This window comes from Melanotaenia boesemani, chromosome 9, assembly GCF_017639745.1.
Source record: "Melanotaenia boesemani isolate fMelBoe1 chromosome 9, fMelBoe1.pri, whole genome shotgun sequence".
NCBI lineage: Eukaryota > Metazoa > Chordata > Actinopteri > Atheriniformes > Melanotaeniidae > Melanotaenia > Melanotaenia boesemani.
In genome coordinates this window covers 7,764,942-7,785,742 of record NC_055690.1, presented here as the reverse complement: position 1 = coordinate 7,785,742, position 20,801 = coordinate 7,764,942, and the positions used below count along the sequence as shown (strand labels likewise).

General features: G+C 39.8%; 1 protein-coding gene across 1 annotated transcript; it reads left to right on the top strand.

The window, feature by feature from the left end:
• Window positions 1-1,710: 1,710 nt before the first annotated feature.
• cab39 (calcium binding protein 39) lies at window positions 1,711-17,475 on the top strand. The gene is made up of 9 exons (XM_041995066.1): window positions 1,711-1,931; window positions 4,524-4,679; window positions 8,981-9,145; window positions 9,768-9,886; window positions 12,374-12,542; window positions 12,840-12,899; window positions 13,384-13,449; window positions 13,693-13,836; window positions 15,110-17,475. The coding sequence occupies exons 2-9, from the start codon at window positions 4,566-4,568 to the stop codon at window positions 15,296-15,298; spliced, it is 1,026 nt and encodes a 341-aa protein (XP_041851000.1). The 5' UTR covers window positions 1,711-1,931; window positions 4,524-4,565; the 3' UTR covers window positions 15,299-17,475.
• The last annotated feature ends 3,326 nt before the right edge of the window (window positions 17,476-20,801 follow it).

Sequence of the window (20,801 nt, the reverse complement as noted above, 5' to 3'; positions counted from 1 at the left end):
ACACTGTCTACCTTTAAGACTAGGTTTAAAACTTTCCTTTTGGATGCAGCTAATAGTTCGTGCTAACTTGGGTGGCCCCTAGCCATCCCTTCAGGGGACATCCCATCCCACTCGTCTGGTTACGCTGGAAGTTTTCCCTTCTGCTAAAAGGAATTTCTTACTCTCCACTGTTATAATTCCCCACTACTCTGTGTGCATCTTCAGGATGGAAGACTGAATCAGACGATGCAATCCAATGGTTAAGCCAGGCATTTGTTTTTAAATGAATAGCCTTACAGGAACTTTGGCTTCCTCCCGAAGTCCAAAGACATGCATGTTAGGTTTATTGATCACTCTAAACTGTCCCTAGAAGTGTGAGCATGGGTGGATGTTTGTCTCTATGTCGGCTCTGTGGCGACCAGTCCAGGGAGTACCCTGCCACTCACTTAGTAGCTGCTGGGACAGGCTCCAGCTCCCCTGCAACACTAAACTGGAGTAAGTGGTATAGAAAATGCATGGATAGTCTTATAGGAACATAATTATGAATGGGACTATTATGAATTAAACAATCATTTTGATTTAACAGGCATATAATTAGATTACAGAGAATCGCATTGAATAAGAAAGTCGTATTTCCTCACTTTATCCTTAAAAGTGCCCGGAGGTGATTTTGTAAATTACAGTGCAAATAAAGCTGAAATTATCAACAGTTAATAGAAAAGTTTGTTTTTTACTCAATGTGAGATCACAGCAGATGCTGAAAACAAAAAATAACTATACTTTTGTAAGTCATGTGATATACTGGGTCATTCTTCCAGAAAAAAATAAACAAGCAAGTATACATAAAGAAAAGGAAAAAAAAGAAAAGTGAGATAAAATGAACACATAAGCAAAATAAATTAACAGGATGACGTAGTAGTACAAAAACACAAGGGGAGTAAAGCATTAAATCAGGTTTCTAATTCATTGGGAAAATTACTCATAATTTTGGGGCTTTGGATCCAATAACACATTTTAAATAGATTTTGAATTAGTTTCTGAGGGAAACAAAGCTGGGCAGACATTTTTGTATATTGTTTTTGTGTATAAAGAACTTAAGAAAAAAAATATTAATACAGAGATGAGCATTTTTGTTTTTCAAGATTAAGCCAAATGTTATGTCATCTTTTGGGAAAGAAATTAATTTTTTTGCCGTTTGGGAACATATAACCAGAAAGTCGGAAGTGCACCACAGGAGAAAATTTATGGTCGGTTTCCTCAATGTTGTTTTTTTTACAGGTGTTATCCTTGATGTTAAAGCATAGTCTAAGTAACTCTTTAGAGGTATAGATATTATTCATAATTTTGACACCTGCTTCTTTTGCTTTCATGGTATAGGGGATTTAAAAGCCAATTCAACAGACATAGACCCTAATTCATTAACTGCATTTCTGTCAAATCTTTGTAACTATTATTTTCATTTAGTGACCCAGGAAATTACCTTTGAATAAAACATTTTGTGATTAAAGTTGTCTAGGGGTGTGTCATGTTTCTGGTTGTGTCCTGTGCAAAATTGTTTATAAAATTGTTCATAAATTTTTTCCAACAGCATTCATCAGATCAGTTAGAAACCGGTGTATTGCAGAGGTTGGTTGATCGGTCCATGAGATGAGGGCGCCCTCGTGCGGTCACCTGCCATTCTTGCAGAGTGATACCTCTGATGCTGCCATGACAACAGACGACCAGGGGAGGCGATAGACGCCGCCACAATGACAAGCGCTCAGCATTACCAGTCAGATTCAGAAAGAACTAGGAGGTAACAGGGGCCGCACAGGCCGCACAGTTATCAACAGTAGAAACAAGAGGAGGCGACGAGCAAGCAAAACAAAGCAGTTTTTGTTCCAAGGAGCACCTAAGTCGCTGATTGCTGTCTTTACAATTCCGGGGGAACTAGTGAAAACACCATTTGCAAGGTACAGTATGTTGTAAATGTATAATGCCATGAATTAATATTTGCAAGCATATGTTGCTGGACAGCCCTCATCGCCTAGAATCGCTGTTGCTAAAGCTAGCATACCGTTGAGGATAGCTAAAGACAGGCATGGGTTTGAGTGAGTGCAATAGCGCGAGGAGCCACTGGCAGGCCTGGCTACCGTTATGCTAACTTAGCTTACCAACATCATCAGTCATACGCTGTAAAGTTTATTATGTAAAATGTAGGCCGCACAGTTTTAGCCAAATTAAGTGGAGATAAAGTGTTTATAAAAGGCTGTTAAGCACTAGGCCTTCTGTGTGTCGACAACAATTACACTTTCAGAGGCAAGCCAGCAGTAGCACTGCTGTTTAGTGAACAGTGATTGAAATGTAATAGGCCACGTTAGCTTAAAGTTGACTGTCGGCTAAAGACAGAAAATGAATAATCAATTCGTGCCATTTTGCGTTAAACAGGGATTGTATTTGCTCTACTCTGTGCTATTCAATAAGTATCCATTTTGTTTGCATTGCGTAAAGTTGTGAGGCTTCACACCATCACAAACCAGGCATGGATAACACAGATGGGCGGTGCTCACTGTCAGGTTCATGTTGGCCAGCTCAGAGGCCATAGGTGCCATTAGTCATTTTCTAAATATCAGGGTTCAGCAATAAATCGAAATTTAACCGATAATATTTTTTACAGCATCGGAAAATAAGATGTCAGATTACTGGAGCAGCGGTAGCGGCATTATGGTGGTGGTTGTTAGCTTAGAGCATCTGCTGTCTGAACTGAAGGGGTGACGTTGGAGATGCATTTTGACACGGCTACACTTGTTTCCTGATAAGTAAGCATGCTCCAGGACACAGTGACATTTGTAGACGTGGAAAACGTGCAGTTTGCTAGGGATATTGTTCTTTTAAAAGGACCGTACTTTAAGCTAGGTCGAGTTGGATCGGGTTCTGTTGCGTTCGAAACCACAGTGTTGTTTCTGTTAATTATCCAGTGTTACACCAAATTCCGTCACCCATGAGATTTTGTAATTAGAGAGATATTGTTACTACGAATATATGTTTCTTTAATAGGTATATATATATCTATTTGTATTTATTTTGATTAATTATTTTTTATATTTAGATTTTAGCGCCTTTATCCAAATTTATGTCCCCCTAACATTACAGGGTCACCATATTTACTTAACTGCATAGTAATATTGTATTATTATGGAAATGCTTCCTCTGCAGCAGTTTTTACCATAGAAAATAGTCTACACACACACACACACGTGTATATATAAAACTAAATACTGATACAAAAAAATATCCTAATATGTTAAAATATTTAGTTTTACATTGGCAAAAGACATCTGATTTGAATCACTGTTGATTAGCAAAAACCTGCTGGTTTTGAACCTGCCATATGTGTTGCCTTCCTATTTGCGTCACTGATACTGAAGCAGGTCAGGAGTAGTGAGGCAGTTCTGCAACCTGCTGACTACATTAACAAGCATTAGCTTCTGCAAAAGACGGATTTGTCCATCTGGTGAAGTTATGGTGTTTAGTTTAGTAAAGATGTAACCAGGTGAACTTAAGTGCATAGGTCGCCAGTTAAACGCAGTTTTATGTTTCAGCTTAGTCACACATGACACATCATATATAAATGCAGGAGCGCGCCTCCCACCTGACTGCTGCTTGGTTTATATTCCTGACCCCAGCATTGCTTTCTAAATGTGGCCTCTCTGCCAAAGCATTAGAGGAAGTGAGTGACTTCTGTTCCTGGGTTTGTGTGTAGAGGATCACAGTGGCACTAAAGGTTGGTGTCTGTATTCATCATTACAGTAGGTTACTGGTATATATGTTGTAATACTAACTGGACCAGTATATGTGTTAAAATACAGCATGTATAATGAAAATCTGATGTTTATTAGATTGAGATTTTTTCTTAGATTGAGAAGTTTTCTTTTTTTTATAGCTATTTTGGGCTCTAACATTTATTTGGCTTTTGCCCTGCTGTGTATGTAAGGAGGTTGGGTGGGTCAGGAAGATGTGCTGTTTACGCTGAAGATGTGTATGCTTTAGTCAGGTTTTTTTTTTAAGGCCCAGTGTAATATGGTTGTCACATCTGTTTGTTTCATCATGCACACCTGTACTAAGATCTTTGGAGTGGGGTACAGGTTATCATCCTGGGTTATAGGTTGTTGTGTAGAGAAAAAAGTTGATGTGTGTGTTTGCTAACCTGAATTTGTCACCTGTTAAAGTTCGATTTGTGATGTTATTACTTAGCTATATTAGCCACTGCATAGGGTGTGGGTCATTAAACATTACATTGTTAATCATTTACAATGTGTGACCACAAGATTCACAATATTGAACCACTCCTCAATGAGGCATTAAAGGTCACACCTGGATTTAACATGTGCAAGCTATAAAAAAAAGAAAGAAGAAAAGTCACCTCAACATAAGTAGATGTTTATTTCCAACAACATACAGATTTATTGTAAAAGTTCTGGTGGTTTTTGGTGAGATGGTTGTTGTGTCGGTAAGCCAACTTGTACTAATTGAAAGATGAAATTATTTTACATTTCTTACTGAAGGTGGACAGTCCGCTGCCTGGCTGCTCGTGGTAACTCTCCGCCATGCCTTTCCCTTTTGGCAAGTCTCACAAGTCACCGGCGGACATCGTCAAGAACCTAAAGGACAGCATGACGGTCCTTGAGAAGCATGACATCTCAGATAAGAAGGCAGAGAAGGTAAGGGGAACCTTGCACCTTCTCCTCACCTTCTCCTATGGCAGGGGTCTGCAATCTGCGGCTCCATACCCACAAGTGGCTCTCTGGACCTTCCACAATGCCTCTTAATACATGGCTAAAAATGCTAAAGAACTACCTAATGTTTTTAAACATAGATATAATAACAAATGCAGATTTTTAGCTATTTTTCTTTTTTTTAATGGAATAATCACATTGAATTTCTACACCATAACAATACTAAAAGTACCAGTAATGTTTTTAATCTATTTTTCTTGTCATTAGGTCGAAAACATTTTTTATTTTTATTTTTTTTATTGTTTTGTTTTTTCTCAGTCTTCAGCATCCCATAGACTGTCTGTCTATTCTCCTTTTTGCAAAAGTTTTATGTTTCTCTTTATTTTAAAACCTAAAATTTAAAAACAAAAGTAAAAAAAAAAAAAAAAATCAAAAACAACAAATTTCCTATAGTAGATTTTTTTTTCTAAAAAATTATAAGTTGTCTCTTTTTTTTTAAAAGGTCTTGAAACATTTGCGGCTCTAAACAAGTTTTATTTGGCTGGGCTGAGGGAAAAATGGCTCTTTGGACTGTAAAGGTTGCAGACTCTTGTCCTATGGGATGCACCAACTCGCAAATGAAACTTTAACAAGCAGATCCCAACCCATATTGGATGTTTCTTGCCTGCTGTGAAACTTTAGCTGGACATTGAAAATCTTACAAATAACTATGGCAAATTATTAAATTAGACTTTTTCTCTCCCTCCTCATGGTATTGATCAGTGATGATTGCAACCTTTTTTTCTACAAAACCAAAAGATTTATTCCAACTCACTGAACTAAAGTTAGAAAATATTTTAAATTTGTCTCATTGCAATAAATGGTTAGTACCAGAAAGTATGGTGAGGAAAACTTTTAGAGAGTGACATGAAGTGAGGACATTTCTGCTTATACAGAGGTACAGCTACTCAAAATGATCACAGTCAGCTTACATAATGCAAAAGAGTAAAGATGCAGAAGTTGTGTCAGGCTTAGTTAATGTAGATTTTATTATTATTATTTTTTAGAAATATTTACATACACTATCAGATTAGACATAAGTACCTTCTCATTTTGAATCTGTGCTTGTGTCCAAACCTTTAACTGGTGCTGTGTAGCTGCATTTCCAACCTTTGCAGGCCCTTGTGCTTCTTCCCCGTTGACAATGCAGTAACTAAAAAGAGCACTGAGGACAAGTTTTAAAAAAAGGCCCTGATGGGGCTGCAGTACTTTTAAAGACTGCCCTGAACCTTTGGGGTCAGACTTGAAGGCTGGAACGTTTCTTATCAAAATCGGTCGACTATTTCCCGTCCACTTTTTGTGTCAGTCATCGTAGGTTTCATGACCAAAAAAGAAATTTCATAAAAATGTGCTCACACAAATATATGTTACTGTAAACACAAGATTCAAACTCAGGCATTTGTTTTGGGTGCTTCAGAATGAACCAGAATGAAACAGAGCTTGGATTGTGAAAAGAAATTAGTTACAACAGAGCAAAGAAATGTTAATCTCTGATTGTTTCACAGTGGTTGTGCTCTAAGTAAAACCTTAAGTTACTGCTTGACTTTGCATATCTATTTGCTCAGCTGTGATACTTTTACTTCTATATGTAGCACAGATGGGGCTGTAATCTGTTTTATTGTTTTGTATATTCTTTTATAGTACAGTGTGGTAGGCCTGTCACGATAACAAATTTAGCTGTACGATAAATTTTCTCAGAAATTATCGCGATAAACGATAATATTGCGCAAAGCGCTAATGTGTCATTTTGAGACCATTCTCAACTAATATAATAATAATAATGCAAGTACACATTTTCAAAGATCAATAAACTAAATAAATAAAAGCGCCTTTTTCACATAAGCCGGGACGCCGGCCCAAAAGTAATGCAGCCCACTGGGAATCCTCCCAAACCTCTCGATTAGCCGGCATTGCTCTTAATGTGTATTTTGTCAAATACGCTAGTGTTAACCATTCCCGCTTCTTATCCGCCGATAGTAGTCGGAGGACACGGGGGAGATCCGTCCTCTCCAGGGCCGAAGTGGAGTTGGCTTCGGGGTTAACTCCCAATTACTCTCTTCTCTCGCCGCTCACGGCGTGGAGCACCATAAAAAAAAGGAAACAGCGGTTGTGCTGAGAAACGGCTTTATTATAACGCACCGTTATTGTTTTTCCTGACTGTTCTGCCTAACCGCTCCGTCTCTTCTCTTCACACCTTTTCTTCTTCTGCTACTCTCGTTCCTCATAAGCTCTTCTTCTCCTCCCTCTGCGCTCACGCTCACTCTCACGCGCACTGAGCTGCTGGATCGCACACACAAAGTTAGACACATCGCACAACACTAGTATATAGGCTGACTCTATTTGCGTAATGTGCCTGCGGATTACAGGGGTTATTACGGTAGACCAGGAAGTGGGGGCTTTGTACTGACGTCGTAAGCTAGATGTGTGTGTTCTGCTTACATGTGGGGAGCAGCGAAATGATAAAAGAGGAGGTGCTTGCATCTATTATTTCTCCATTCGACTTATTTACATATTTCAGCATGAGAATCGGAGGTTTAGCGCGAGAGCGTGAGAAGCCACTTAAATGCGCAAGTCTCACGGCCATTGCGTGTTGGCAGCCCTGCAAAACAAATGCGGCTTACCGGCTCGTGCTGCAACATGCTGCAGTCAAGTATGACACCAGAGAGATCACTCCACAAGAAACCAGAGCGTTGAGTCGAAATACGCCATAGTGAAACCTATTGTCATACACAGTTTATGGTAAAGGGGGGACTAATAAAAATTATCGCGGCCGGCAAACTTATCGTGCTCTTATTTTCTTATCGTTCAATTAATTGACTTATTGCTTATCGCGACAGGCCTACAGTGTGGTATGGTTAAACTCAGCACAGCTCTTCTATGCTTCATTTTCTCTACAGACTGCATCCGCTTGATGTGGGCAGGATCAGCTGTTCATATTCACAGTGTGTCTGTGAAGTTGCAGTGACAAAGAGCCAACTGTCCTGTTTGTGTTTTTTCCACATTACATTGAACTAGGAGATGCTGTTTTAGATTTAATACAACTTACAACTGAAATGCAAAGAGATGCTCTTGCACAGTTTTAAAAAGGCTTTTTGTGGAGGTGATGACGACTGAATGCTACAGGGTTTCAGTGGGGTAAAGAGATGGACCTGTAAATCCATATTTCACATTAATAAACATTTTTCTTTATTTAATAATCATAAACACAATTTGTAATCTGTGTGTAGAAGTTAACAATGTTTATGTGGTCAGTTGTGTTTTGGATTCTCAGACTTCATAGAACAAAAAGATATGTTGGCATGTTTTTTATTTTATTTTTATTTTTTTTTTCCATGCACATTCGTTTGATGTTTTTTTTTTTTTTTTTGGTATTGCATATACACAGCATACTTCACTAGCTGGTACCATAAACCACCTGTGCACTAGTTCTGCACACAGTAACCAAGCGCAGCAGGTTGGTTGTTGTTAGTGTCAGCAGTGGCAGTTAGGATCAGATCAGGTGAGATAAGGTAGAAGACTCATTTTGTAATCTGTAGTAACAGATGAGACATGAAAGAGCTGTTGCTTCATCCTCTGCTCAGGTTGGTAAAGAACCTTTACTAAGGTATCTTAACTAGCTAGTTACAGTCGTCTAGCTCAGTCATCCTCAAACTTTTTGTTGCCTCAGATTGGGAAATTTTTTAGTTGCAGCAGTTATTGCAGATAAAGCTAATCATAAGGTGTAACTAGACTTATCTAAAGGCACAGTGTTGGTTTGGTTAAGTGGTTATTTTTGCCATGCCATAGAAATAAAGAGAATATCGGGCTACCAGATCACTAACATAATGTTGCAGATAAAAGATAAACAGTGTGAAAGGAGAAAGAGAGCGGGGAGGAAAAACTGTTCCATGTAATTGGAAAAAAGCCATTTGAGTTTCTGTTCTCTGGACACACTGTGTAATGACACCATTTCTAAGTAAGACCAATGCCTTAAAAAATGCATATTGTATTCAACGGCAGGCTTTGTTTGTTTATTTATTTTTCTAAAGTAAGTAAAATGTCGTGGAACTAAACCAATTTTAAACTTGTTCCTTTGTCCATTTCTGAGATGTCCTGAAAATTTAATCAATCAAAATTTAATTGTCCGGAGCATTTTGAGTTATGTTGCTAACAGACAGCAAATACATGACCTCTGCCTCAGCAGAGGTAAATATCATGATGGCTACTTTACGATGTTCTTATGTGTGCTGATGTTTGCCTTTATTCAGGCTGCAGAGGAGGTGTCAAAGAGCCTGGTTGCTATGAAGGAGATCCTCTATGGGACTAATGAAAAAGAGCCCCAGACCGAGGCAGTGGCCCAACTCGCCCAGGAGCTCTACAACAGTGGCTTACTAAGCACTCTGATAGCAGACCTGCAGCTCATTGATTTTGAGGTGAGACTTTGAATCTGTTGTAGTGCAATAGACAAATATTGACTGAGACTGAAAGAGCAGGAAACATTTGTCACCTAGAGGACACGTAGAGTTCATATAAGGTGTGTACTGACAACAGGAATGAGATCTACGTGACTACACGATGCATATGCAACAAAATCTCACACACTAGGATATTTGAGGTTGGTTTGCTGTGTTTATATGTGCGGAAACTCTCATATCCCTGCAATATGTCAGACTGCTGCCGTCTGTAACTGCTGCTGCAGGGTACCTGACTCACCTTATCGCACCATGAGTCATTGCGTTGTGAGATCTCTCACTTCCTTTTAACACTTGCACATCCTCCCTGCTCAAAAAAGAGGCTGCTTAAGAACCAGAATAGAGGAATATGACAATGTGAGCGTGATGCAATCCTTTTAATTTTGTATCCACATGCTACCAGACCTGAAAACCAGCTATGTATATAAATAAATATATGAATGAAAGGCACAACTAATCAGCTTAGCACAGTAATTTAAATGCTCTGCTGTTTGAGAGAGAATGCTGTATTTTGAAGAGGAAAGGGAAGAACAGGTTGTGTTTAGGTTGTATAAAGGCCTAATGACTTGTTTGTTTCCGACAGGGTAAAAAAGATGTAGCACAGATCTTCAACAACATTCTGAGGCGGCAAATTGGCACCCGGACACCCACTGTAGAGTACCTTTGTACTCAGCAGAATATCCTCTTCATGTTGCTTAAAGGGTAAGGAAACACACAGAGTAATCCTGCTCCAGGTTGCCCTTTAAAGGGTTATGTTTATGTTCAGCTCTTTGTTCAGTGGTTGCTGTCGTAAAGTGTTTTTATAAATAAAGTTGGCTTGGCTATAATTCTATTAACAATACATGAGAGTGTTGATGAGAAAGCCTTGCAACTCCATAATTTCTTAAGATGAAGAGAATAGTTTTTATTAAACTTTTGGTTATAGAAATATCTTAAAAAACATTCTACCCAAGTTAAGAGTATAAACATAGGGATATGGTTCAGTTTAGGGCTGCAACTATGCTTCAATGTCATTGATTACATTGATGTAATTTTGTCACTTTGCGTAGCATCCGCTGACACTTTGCACTGTTTAAAGCCAACCTCATTAATAACGGCCCCACTTTCGGGTCTGCAGAAAATGAAACTTCATTCAAAAAAGCTCAAAACTTCCAAACTGTGGTTTTTTTTTTGTTTTTTTTTTGTTTTTTTTGTTACCCCCCAATAAACCAGTGGTCTTTGAACTTATTGCAAAACAGAAATAACCTACCACGGCAGCTCAATTGGTTATCACAGCCATGTGAAAAAAGACAGCACAACCTAAAGGCTTTTCAACCACAAAACAACAAGATAGCGGTTTTATTTATCACAAACAACTGTGTGACTATCTCATCCATAAATCCATTTTATATACCTGCTTAATCCAGTTCAGGGTCAGGGGTGTGTGACTGTCCATTATGTTAAAAAGAAACTTAAAATAAAGACTCTTGTTTAAGCTGTCAAATGATATAGCTAGTATGGATTTGTACTGTTTTCTGTCCATCTTTGGTGTTATAGGAAATGTGTAAGGCTCAGCTGTAATTATGTTTTACTAAAATGAAGATAATTAGCATAAAAATATTATTGCACTGCATTAAGGCGCCTAATAATGCTTCTGTTTAGCCTTGTGTAAAAAAAAAACAAAAAACAACCAGTGCAACCACTTGATAGTGATTACTTTTGCAATTAAAGCTTAAAACTCCATCTGCTCAGCTGTGCGGATGTTTAGTTCAACTTATTTGTCACAGAGAGAAAAAATAAAGTATTTTTTTAAGGTAAGATAAAAAATAATCACCAGATTAATGGGAAATTAATTATTAATAGATTTAAAGAATAAATAGTGGCTGAAACCCTAGTTCAGTTAGAAAGATAATGCCATGCTAGTTAACTTTAGCTAGTTGTAGCCATGGTGATGGCGCCTGGAATTTTCATCGTGTCATTTACTGTACACCATGTGTTTTATTGTCAAGACAGGCAGCAAAGTTACTCCATAAAATAACTCACCTTAGCAGAGAGACACAAGACACGATCGCTTGGTTTTTTTTTTTAGTCATTTGGACATGCCTTAAGCTGGATCTATACTTGCGCTGCTTCTGCATCACCACAGTAGGCGCTGTGTAACTCCGCGGAGGCCCGACATGCACCTCTTCCAGACCTGACGTGCATCCCTGCTACGCAGATGGTTATGCGGAAGTACTTCCTTTTTATTGGTCAATTTGGGATTACGTGTTTCCAGATTTCTGGATCTTCTAGCTGAATTTGTGTAGTAACCGCCATTTAAAAAAAAAAAAAAAAAAAAAAAAAAAAACACCCAATGGATCAAGTTGATGAGAGGCTGATCGAATTATTTCTTAGTTTTCTTCCAAGAGCTAATAAAGACACTGAACCATACTAGATGCCCTTGTTGTTTTAAAACAGAAAATACCTACTGAAATGTAATGAACCATCAAAAAAACTCCAACCTGGTGAGTTTACCGGCCGATACACCCCTGCTGCCACCTTCAGATTAGGAAGAGAAACTGCAACACAACACCACCCCCTACGCTCAAATACACCAGCGTCAGCTACACCGTAACCGACTGCACGCAGACACCACACGGGTGTAAATCCAGCTTTAAAGTGTGTAACATGGTATTGTTCTTAGGTAACTTACAGCTTTTTGTGAATTTCACTAGAGTTTTTTTTAAGCTTTGTGTTAATGGCCATTAGCCGTACCTAGCTCAAACACTGCCTGTCATTGTTCTTCACTGAAATCCACTGATGGATTTTGGATAGCCTGCTATACAACAACTCAAGAGCTATTCTGTACATCAGAAGTCTGTTATCTGTATACTGAGTACACAGTGGTACAAATAAGCAGCATTATTATGTACACAACACCCTTTAAGATGCGGTGGTTATTTGAAACAAGGAATATGTTAAAAGGGGAAAAAAATTGTTTTCAAATAGATCCTAATCGATTTTGTGTTAAGTACAGTATTTTCTTTAATCTGAGTTATTTATTGGTTGCTTTTACTACTGACATGATAAACTAATGCTGTTGGTTTTGTCTAATACCAAAGACCACAACAATGCCCAACGTTTTGTTAGTCGCTCATGTTTTAGGAAAACTTGTGTGGTGTCTATCCACAAGATGATAATTTGTTGTCTCTATGTTGCTGTAATACACAGGTATGAATCACCAGACATTGCCCTAAACTGTGGTATCATGCTGAGGGAATGCATCAGGCATGAGCCGTTGGCCAAAATCACACTATGGTCAGAGCAGTTTTATGATTTCTTCAGATATGTGGAGATGTCTACGTTTGATATCGCCTCAGATGCGTTCGCCACATTCAAAGTAAGTCAGCCAAAATACTTACTTGTTAGTTTTAAAGTGTCAAAATGACAAACTGGTAGTGATGCACAGAGATGCAGTCGGCTGGCATCCTCATTTCCCTTCTGACTGCTACATGATGGTGAGCTGTTAAATTGTGTCAGAACTTTAGCAGCTAAATTTAATAGCGAACAGCTAATTTAATTGTTCTTTTGTGCACTAGTAAATGATACTGATATGTTGAAGTGAAAACAGTCAAGCAATGGAGACTAGCTTATTAGTCTGACTTTGCTGCTTATAATCTGCTTTTTCTATTTGCAGGACCTCCTCACAAGACACAAGTTACTGAGTGCAGAGTTTCTGGAGCAGCATTATGACAAAGTAAGACCACACAGGATGAGAGTGAGACAACAAACGCTTTAAAGTGATGAGTTTATTGAATGCAACCTTATGAATGTTACCACTTGACATTAAAAACAGAGTAGATAATGGAGCTCAAAGTTTAGAAAAACAAATGATCGGAACTAAACATTATTAATATATTTTGGCTGCTTTAATTCTTGTATGTACAGGCTTTAGTCTTGTATTTGAGATTTTTTTTACTGTACCTGAACAGCACAGCTCAGTCTGACTGCTCGGGATGATGGCTTTCTCTTTCATAAAATCAACACAGCTATTTAGTATGAGATTTGCAGGATGAGCACAGTCTGTGAGGGTGGAATTGATTTCTTCTGTCCCCGTGTCCCTGACCCCCCCCCCCCCCCCCCCCCCCCCAATGTAAAAATGCAAATGTGAAAACGACTTTCTCTCCCTCTTGACCCTAACCTGTTTTTTTTCTGTTCTCTCACTTCTTTCCCTTCTGTAGTTCTTTAGTGAATATGAGAAGTTGCTTCACTCAGAAAACTACGTGACTAAACGGCAGTCCCTGAAGGTAAGGGCTCTGGGTCATGCCAGTTAAAAAGTCTCACAGTGGTGCAACTCTGCTCGGTCAGCTATTTAAAGACCAGGTTTGGTGAAGTGTTAGGTTTCTAGGAATCACTTCATCACCTTGTCTTTACTGCCATCTAGTGTTTGAAATACAGAAATGATCAATGGCTAGAAGAAATTTATTACATTTTTGTCTGTTGAACAGCTTTTATTTATACTGTTATTTTGTCACTCTGAAATGATTTAGTTACTGGGAGAGTTGCTTCTTGACCGGCACAATTTCACCATAATGACGAAATACATCAGCAAGCCAGAGAATCTCAAACTAATGATGAATCTGCTACGGGACAAAAGCCGCAACATCCAGTTTGAGGCTTTCCATGTTTTCAAGGTAGGATATTTTTTATGCATAATGAAGTGCTGGAAAAACTCACATTTCAGTGGTAGTACTGTATGATGGTGACAAACGTAGTAAAAGTGCGACTTGAAGCCTTTTAATTGCGTATGGTCACAATTATATTTGATCAGGTAACATTAATAAATTCAGATATCAGGTTTTTGCTTCTTGTGATGAAGAGACAATTCACTATAATATAGGCCACAAAAATGAATAGGTTAAAAGTTATTCTATCTCAGTAGAAATTAAATTAAATTAATTAAAAGATTAGGTTTACACATTATTTCCCTGTTGATTAGATCATGAGTAGGTTAATTTTGGAGCTGTACACTGTTTAGAAATTTTGCTGTCGTGGCAGTATCAACATATGTAATATCAAAATCACAAAAGACTGCCCCTCTGCAAGAATCTGTCAACCAGTTCTAGATATGACCATAAGTGCATAATTGTTCAGATGGATGTGAACAGTCTGATTAAGGCGTTTACATGTTGCATTTGTATTCTAAGAGGACCATTAACCAGGTTAAAAATGGTCCAGTTAACATAGCTACTGTTTACACATCCTCATTTAGGGAGGAACCGCTGTATTACTTTGCAGCAATCAAATAAATTGAGTCCATATGGAACTGGTGAATATCTGAAACGTGCTAAAATATCTAATGGAAGGTACAACAGGGGAAAAGAACTTTTAAGGAGCTTTTTATATCCAAAGCGTGACTCATCTTGACTCTCCCTCATGTGTCTACGTGTAGTTTGATATTAAAACACGTCATCACAGAGCTCTTTTCTTATTACCACTGCAAGGTTTCAAGCAAGCTGATTCTCGACATCAGCAATAATAAAACCAACAAAGACATGCAAGTCCCATCTGTGTCCACAGATAGCAGTTTCGTGCACATTGATTTTGAATCCAGTGCTCTTTGCACACCATAAAAAGTGGGTTTAAACAGGTTTTTTAAATGTAAGTACATCTGCTCAAACAAGCCAATTAAATCCTTTTCCATTTCCCAAAGTATGAGTCTCTGAGATAAATAGGCCATTTCTATTTGTGGTAAATGTGTGTTTGTCAAGAATAAATCGTCTGTGGCTTTTCTTGTAGCCAGCAAGGCCACAAAAAGTTTCTTGTAAAAATTACTGCATACCACAGAAAACAGAAGCCTTGCAGACACCTCATTTTAGAGTTGTCAAAGATAACATCAGCATCAACCTAGTGCAAAATCTCTGCACATATAAACTCTACTTTCGTCTCTCCTTCATCAACTACCAGGTGTTTGTGGCCAACCCCAACAAGACTCAGCCCATCCTGGACATCCTGCTGAAGAACCAGACCAAACTCATTGAGTTTCTCAGCAAGTTCCAGAACGACAGAACAGAGGACGAACAGTTCAACGATGAAAAGACTTACCTGGTCAAACAGATCAGGGACCTTAAGAGGCCTGCACCCCAGGAGGCCTGAAAGAGTGCAGATGTGCAGGAAGGAGCCACCAGGACCAGGTCTGGATAACATCCAGACAATGTCTGCTTAATGGACCCATCAGCAGCTGCTGTTCTGGTTTATGAACAAAAACTGAGGAACAAATAAAAACAAACATACCCACATAAACTCATCTGGAAGTTGCGAGCTCCTCTGCCCCTCAAAAATTTTTTCCTTCAAAAGAAATGAGAAAATAGTAGTTGCTGCTGCTTTCTTGCACATTAAAAAAATTAAGGTATATTGAAATAAGTCTATCAACCACAGCGACAAAAAATGTTGAGCATTTGAAGTATGGCAGACTTCCTGATAGAAGCCCAGGCACAAGCATCAAAACATGTTCACACACACGCATCTCACATAAAAAAAAATACTAACACACATGCTGCAAGAATGTCAACAAAATGTGATGAAAATGGTACGAGCAAGTTGAACATTGGTGTGGTTGGTGCATGCCTTGAAATGTGACAGATCCATGGCTGTACCTGGCATCGGCTCTCAGATGGCCCGCTCAGTCTGGCACCCATGTTCAGTGCGGCAGAAAATCCATGCGCCACACAGCAACTGCTATAGTTTGCATCTATGCCTTCATCTGATCAAGCAGAAGTGGTTCATTTTACAGAGGAGACACTCTCAGATGCCACCACACTGAACCATTTAGCCTCCTATGTGCTTCGTTATGACACACCACTTGAAGCACATTAATAAAGGAGGGAGGGATGTAAGGTATGGATTTGTTAAAGCCCAAGAATTGGGTCTTTTTTTTTTTAACTGTGTTCTCAAAGGGTGAACGTGTACATATGCCTTTTTTCCTTTTTTTTTGATTGGGTAGATTTTTGTTTAACCTTGACATCTGAATATATTATATATATTACCTTAAGCCACGTGTTTTTGGTTATTTGTAATCAAATTACTTTCTAAACCACAAGAAAACAGGTTTTTGCATTTCATTTACTGCTGAAATGGTTGCTGGTGGGTTTGTTTGTATATAACTTAAAGGGCCAGCTCACATTTAGCTAGCCTGTAGAATATTAACAATGTGTACAGCAGAGGAATGTCACTGTAATAGCTATGGATCTGTCAATCCTCTTTTTACTCTGCAACCAGGTGGCATTTCTCTGTCGGCCAAAAATGTGCAGAAAGAGAGGAAGGTCAATGGCAGAGCATTAACTGAAACATTAAAGCCTGTGTGTTTGTGCACTTTGAGAGGTACTGGGTGACTGAGATCACCTAATTGGAGCACTCTCACCACTATGGTTTTTGTGCTTGGTGTGCCATGTGAGCCCATGGTTATTCTGCTTCAGGTTGATACTCATTCTGACTTTAAAAGGTTTGGCACATCAGTCTTTTTACTGCCCTCACCTTCCCTTCCACCCTTGTGTTTGAGACTTCCTCTACAGAGGGTTTATAATTCCAGTACAATGGTGAGTGAAAAGCATTGTGGGTGGCAGAGTGCTTTTGGTGTGTTTGATTTCTTCGGGGGGCAAAACTGATGAAACCACAGGTTTTCTACATTTGCAGTGAACAGCATTCTTGAAGTAGAGTGACAGTTTAAAAATACACAAATTAAACATCACATCAGTGCTAATAACTACTGTAAGAGCCCACTGTCTCTCCATGCACCTTGAACAAGCATGTTGCTTCACTGGCTGTGCATGATGCTCTACTGAAGATGTTGTACTGGAATTGTTTCCACCCCCATCCCTCCCCAAGTATTCAGCAACATTGAAATGGCAAATTGAACTCTTGGCTTTGTGGCTGCTTGCTGACTTTAACTCCAGTTTCAGAGTAGAGTGTGTGGGAGCTTTCAGATGTGTCAAAAACCTGGGCCCAACAATCGAAATAAAGAACAAAAAAAAAAACTTTGGAATAAACTAACGCTGTTGTCGTTTTCTTCCTGTGAATGAACATTCTGCAACTGTGTCAGTGCTGCGATAGCTCCTTTTTTCTAACTAAAGATTTTCAGGAACAGTAGATTAGTCATGTGTTTTCTGGTGGACATAACTTGTAATTTAGCATACCTTTTTCCTTCTAGCTTCTCAACCATTCTTTTTTTGTATGCTTAGTCCAATTAAGGGCTGCGTGGAAGCTGGAGTCTTTCTTAACAACTGCAGGCAAGAGGACCGGTACACCATGGAGCGGTCACCAGTCCATTGCGGGGCCAACCTAGAAATACAAACACTGACACCTAGGGAGAATTTAGAGTGACCAGTTAACCTAAGATGCATGTCTTGGATGGTGGGAGAAAGCTAGAGTACCCAGAAAGAAACATGCATACACGTGGAGAACATGCAAACTCCACACAGAAAGGCTACTGTTAGAACCTGCCCTTAGCCGAGGCTCGAACCAGCGACCCTTTTGCTGTGAGGCAACGGTGCTAACCATTAGCGACCATGGTTTAGTTAGCAGTCAACCACTTCTGCAAAAAAACTACACTTAACAAATTAACCCAAGCACTGTGTTTTTTTTGTGATTGATCATTTTAATGTTCGTATTTTGTGCGTGGTCATTGCTGTAACGCACTTGTTGAAACCAGTTGTTAGATACAGCTGGAGAGTGGTAGCTGACGCATGACTAGAGATTTGGATTTATGGATCTATTTTCAATTGTTCCAGCAGTGTATTTATTTTAAGGTAATAGGAAATGTTCCTTAGATCCATCCATGTTCTTGTCTTTGGCAAAACTCCTCCAGTTTGCAGAAATAAATTGCATCTTTTCTTTAAGGAGCCCAATGAGAAGTGGTGTATAAAGTTCAATCACGTTTCAGTTCAGTTTGTTGCAATCTGGGTACAACACAAAAACAAGTAATATTATAGTTATATATGTAAGCATGTCAGTGGTTAAATATACAGCACCAGTTAAAAGTTTGGACACATCTATTCGTTCAACATGAATTAGTACATGTGTCCAACTTTTGACACTCATATTTACTGACAGTTTTCTCTATCAAAGTAATGATTCCCAGATAGACTTTGCAACTTTTTCAGTAAAAAAAAAATATATATATATATATATATATATATATATATACCTTCAGTGCAAGCTTGTTTGGAAAAAACAGGTTTCCCATAACTTTTTGAACACTTCTGATTGAGCAACATGATTAAGTAGTTAAAAATGTGTAACCCTTTACCGTAAACTTGCAAAACTCCTTGTGCCATGACTTGCATGATTTCCACATTTCCACCTTATGGGACAATTTCAGAGGTGAACGTTTTTCTGATCAAGATACAAATATTAAAAGCTTTATGTTCTGCTGTCATGGTAGAAAGACAATGAAAATAATAATTTATTCGGCCCACATCTCTTTGTTCCTGTACCCGGCGTACAGACAAAGACTCAAACAATCAAATCCAGTCACCAAAAAGCTCTGGACACCTGAGACTGAGGGCACACTGCAGGACTGTTTGCTACTACAGACTGGGAGGTGTTTAAATGTTGCAGCCATTCTGAATGACTCTTCTGTCAGTGTACAGGACTATGCTATGTGACTGGGTACATCAGCACTTGTGTGGATAACATCGTGCCCACCATACAAGTCAGGAAGTTGTTTGTTTATCCAGAAGCCCTGGATAAACAGTCAGGTACGTCATATGCTGTGTGCTCGCTCCACTGCATTTAAATCTGGCAAGGAGACTGAGTACAAAGCTGCAAAGTACGGAGTGAGGAAGGCCATCAGAGCAGCCAAGAGGCAGTACAGAGAGAAGCTGCATGGCTTCTACTCCACTGCTGAGCCCGGGTGCATGTGGCAGGGTCTACAGGATATCACAGACTACAGGAGCAGCTCCAGCGCCACAGACAGTCTGCCAGATGACCTCAACACATTTTACACCTGCTGTGTACACCAACACAGAGAGGAGGCTTTCAGACACCTGGACAGCAACACCCCCTCACCAGTCGTCTCACCAGGCCAGGTAAACAAAGCTCTGAGGAGGATCAACCCCCACAAAGCGGCAGAGCCAGACAGCATCCCTGGACGAGTCCTCAGAGCATGTGCCAACGAGCTGACTGACATTCTCACCGCCATATTCAACCTCTCCCTCAACCAGAAAACTGTTCCATCTTGCTTTACAACCACTACCATTGTTCCCCTCCCCAAAAAGAGCCCCCCTAGCTGCCTGTATGACTACAGGCCAGTAGCACTCACTCCGATCATTATGAAGTGCTTGGGGAGAGTGGTGCTGACCCACATTCAGAGCTTCCTACCAGACACACTGGACCCCCTGCAGTATGCTTACAGGTCCAACAGGTCCACCTCAGACGCTATTGCTGCAGCCCTGCACATCTCTCACTCACACCTGGAGAATAAAGACTCCTAGATCAGGATGCTCTTTATTGACTACAGCTCACCATTCAATACGGTCATCCCCCACAAGCTCATCCACAAACTGTTTTCCCTGGGACTATACCCTATCCTCTGTGACTGGCTCCAAGACTTTCTGACTGGCAGGCCTCAGTCTGTCAGGATCAGGAACGGGACTTCCACTAACACTGGCACACCACAGGGGTTTGTCCTCAGTCCCATTCTCTACACCCTGTACCCCCGTGACTGTGTGGCCTCCCACAAGAACAACACCAACCTGAAGTTTGTGGACGACACTGCTGTGATAGGACGCATCACTGGCTGTGACAAAGCAGCCTACAGGAGGGAGGTGGCCTCTCTGGTGTCATGGTGTGAGGACAAAAACCTCACCCTCAACACTGACAGGACCAAGGAGATGGTAGTGGATATAAGGAAGGAGAGGAACCCTCACCAGCCACTGCTTATCCGCGGGCTGGAAGTGGAGAGGGTGAGCAGCTTTGGGTCCACATCAGCGTGGACCTCACCTGGACACTCAACACCACACAGCTGGTGAAGAGAGCTCAGCAGTGGCTGTACTTCCTAAGGAGGCTGAGGAAGTTTGGCATGTCACCAAATATCCTCACAAACTTCTACAGATGCGTCTTTGAGTCCATCCTGACCAGCTTCATCACCATGTGGTACAGCAGCTCTATTGTCACCCAACGCAAACGCCTGCAGAGAGCGGTGAAGACTGCGTCCAAGATCACCAGGACTCCGCTGCCCTCTCTGTAGAGCATCTACCAGCACAGAGTCCACAGGAGAGCTGCCTCCATCATCAAAGACCCACCCCCAACATGGACTGTTCACTCTCCTGAAATGCAGGACATCCAAACTCAGAAACTCTTTCTTTCCCTTGCCCACCAGACTCCTTAACAGCTGATAGGAGTCTGTAACAACGGCCTGTACACTGACTTTATATTATCAACCACAGTAACTGCAATATTGTTTACTGCTTAATATCTTATTACATATAATAGATATTGCACATGCATCTTACCATGCACATAATGACAGTTTTTTTTTTTTTGCACAGCTAATCATACATTGTTGAATGTGGCACAACAGTTTATATAGCACACTGGACATTTATGTACATAAATTATTTACTCAGTTATTTTTATCCTATTTTTATCTTTATCTCCTATC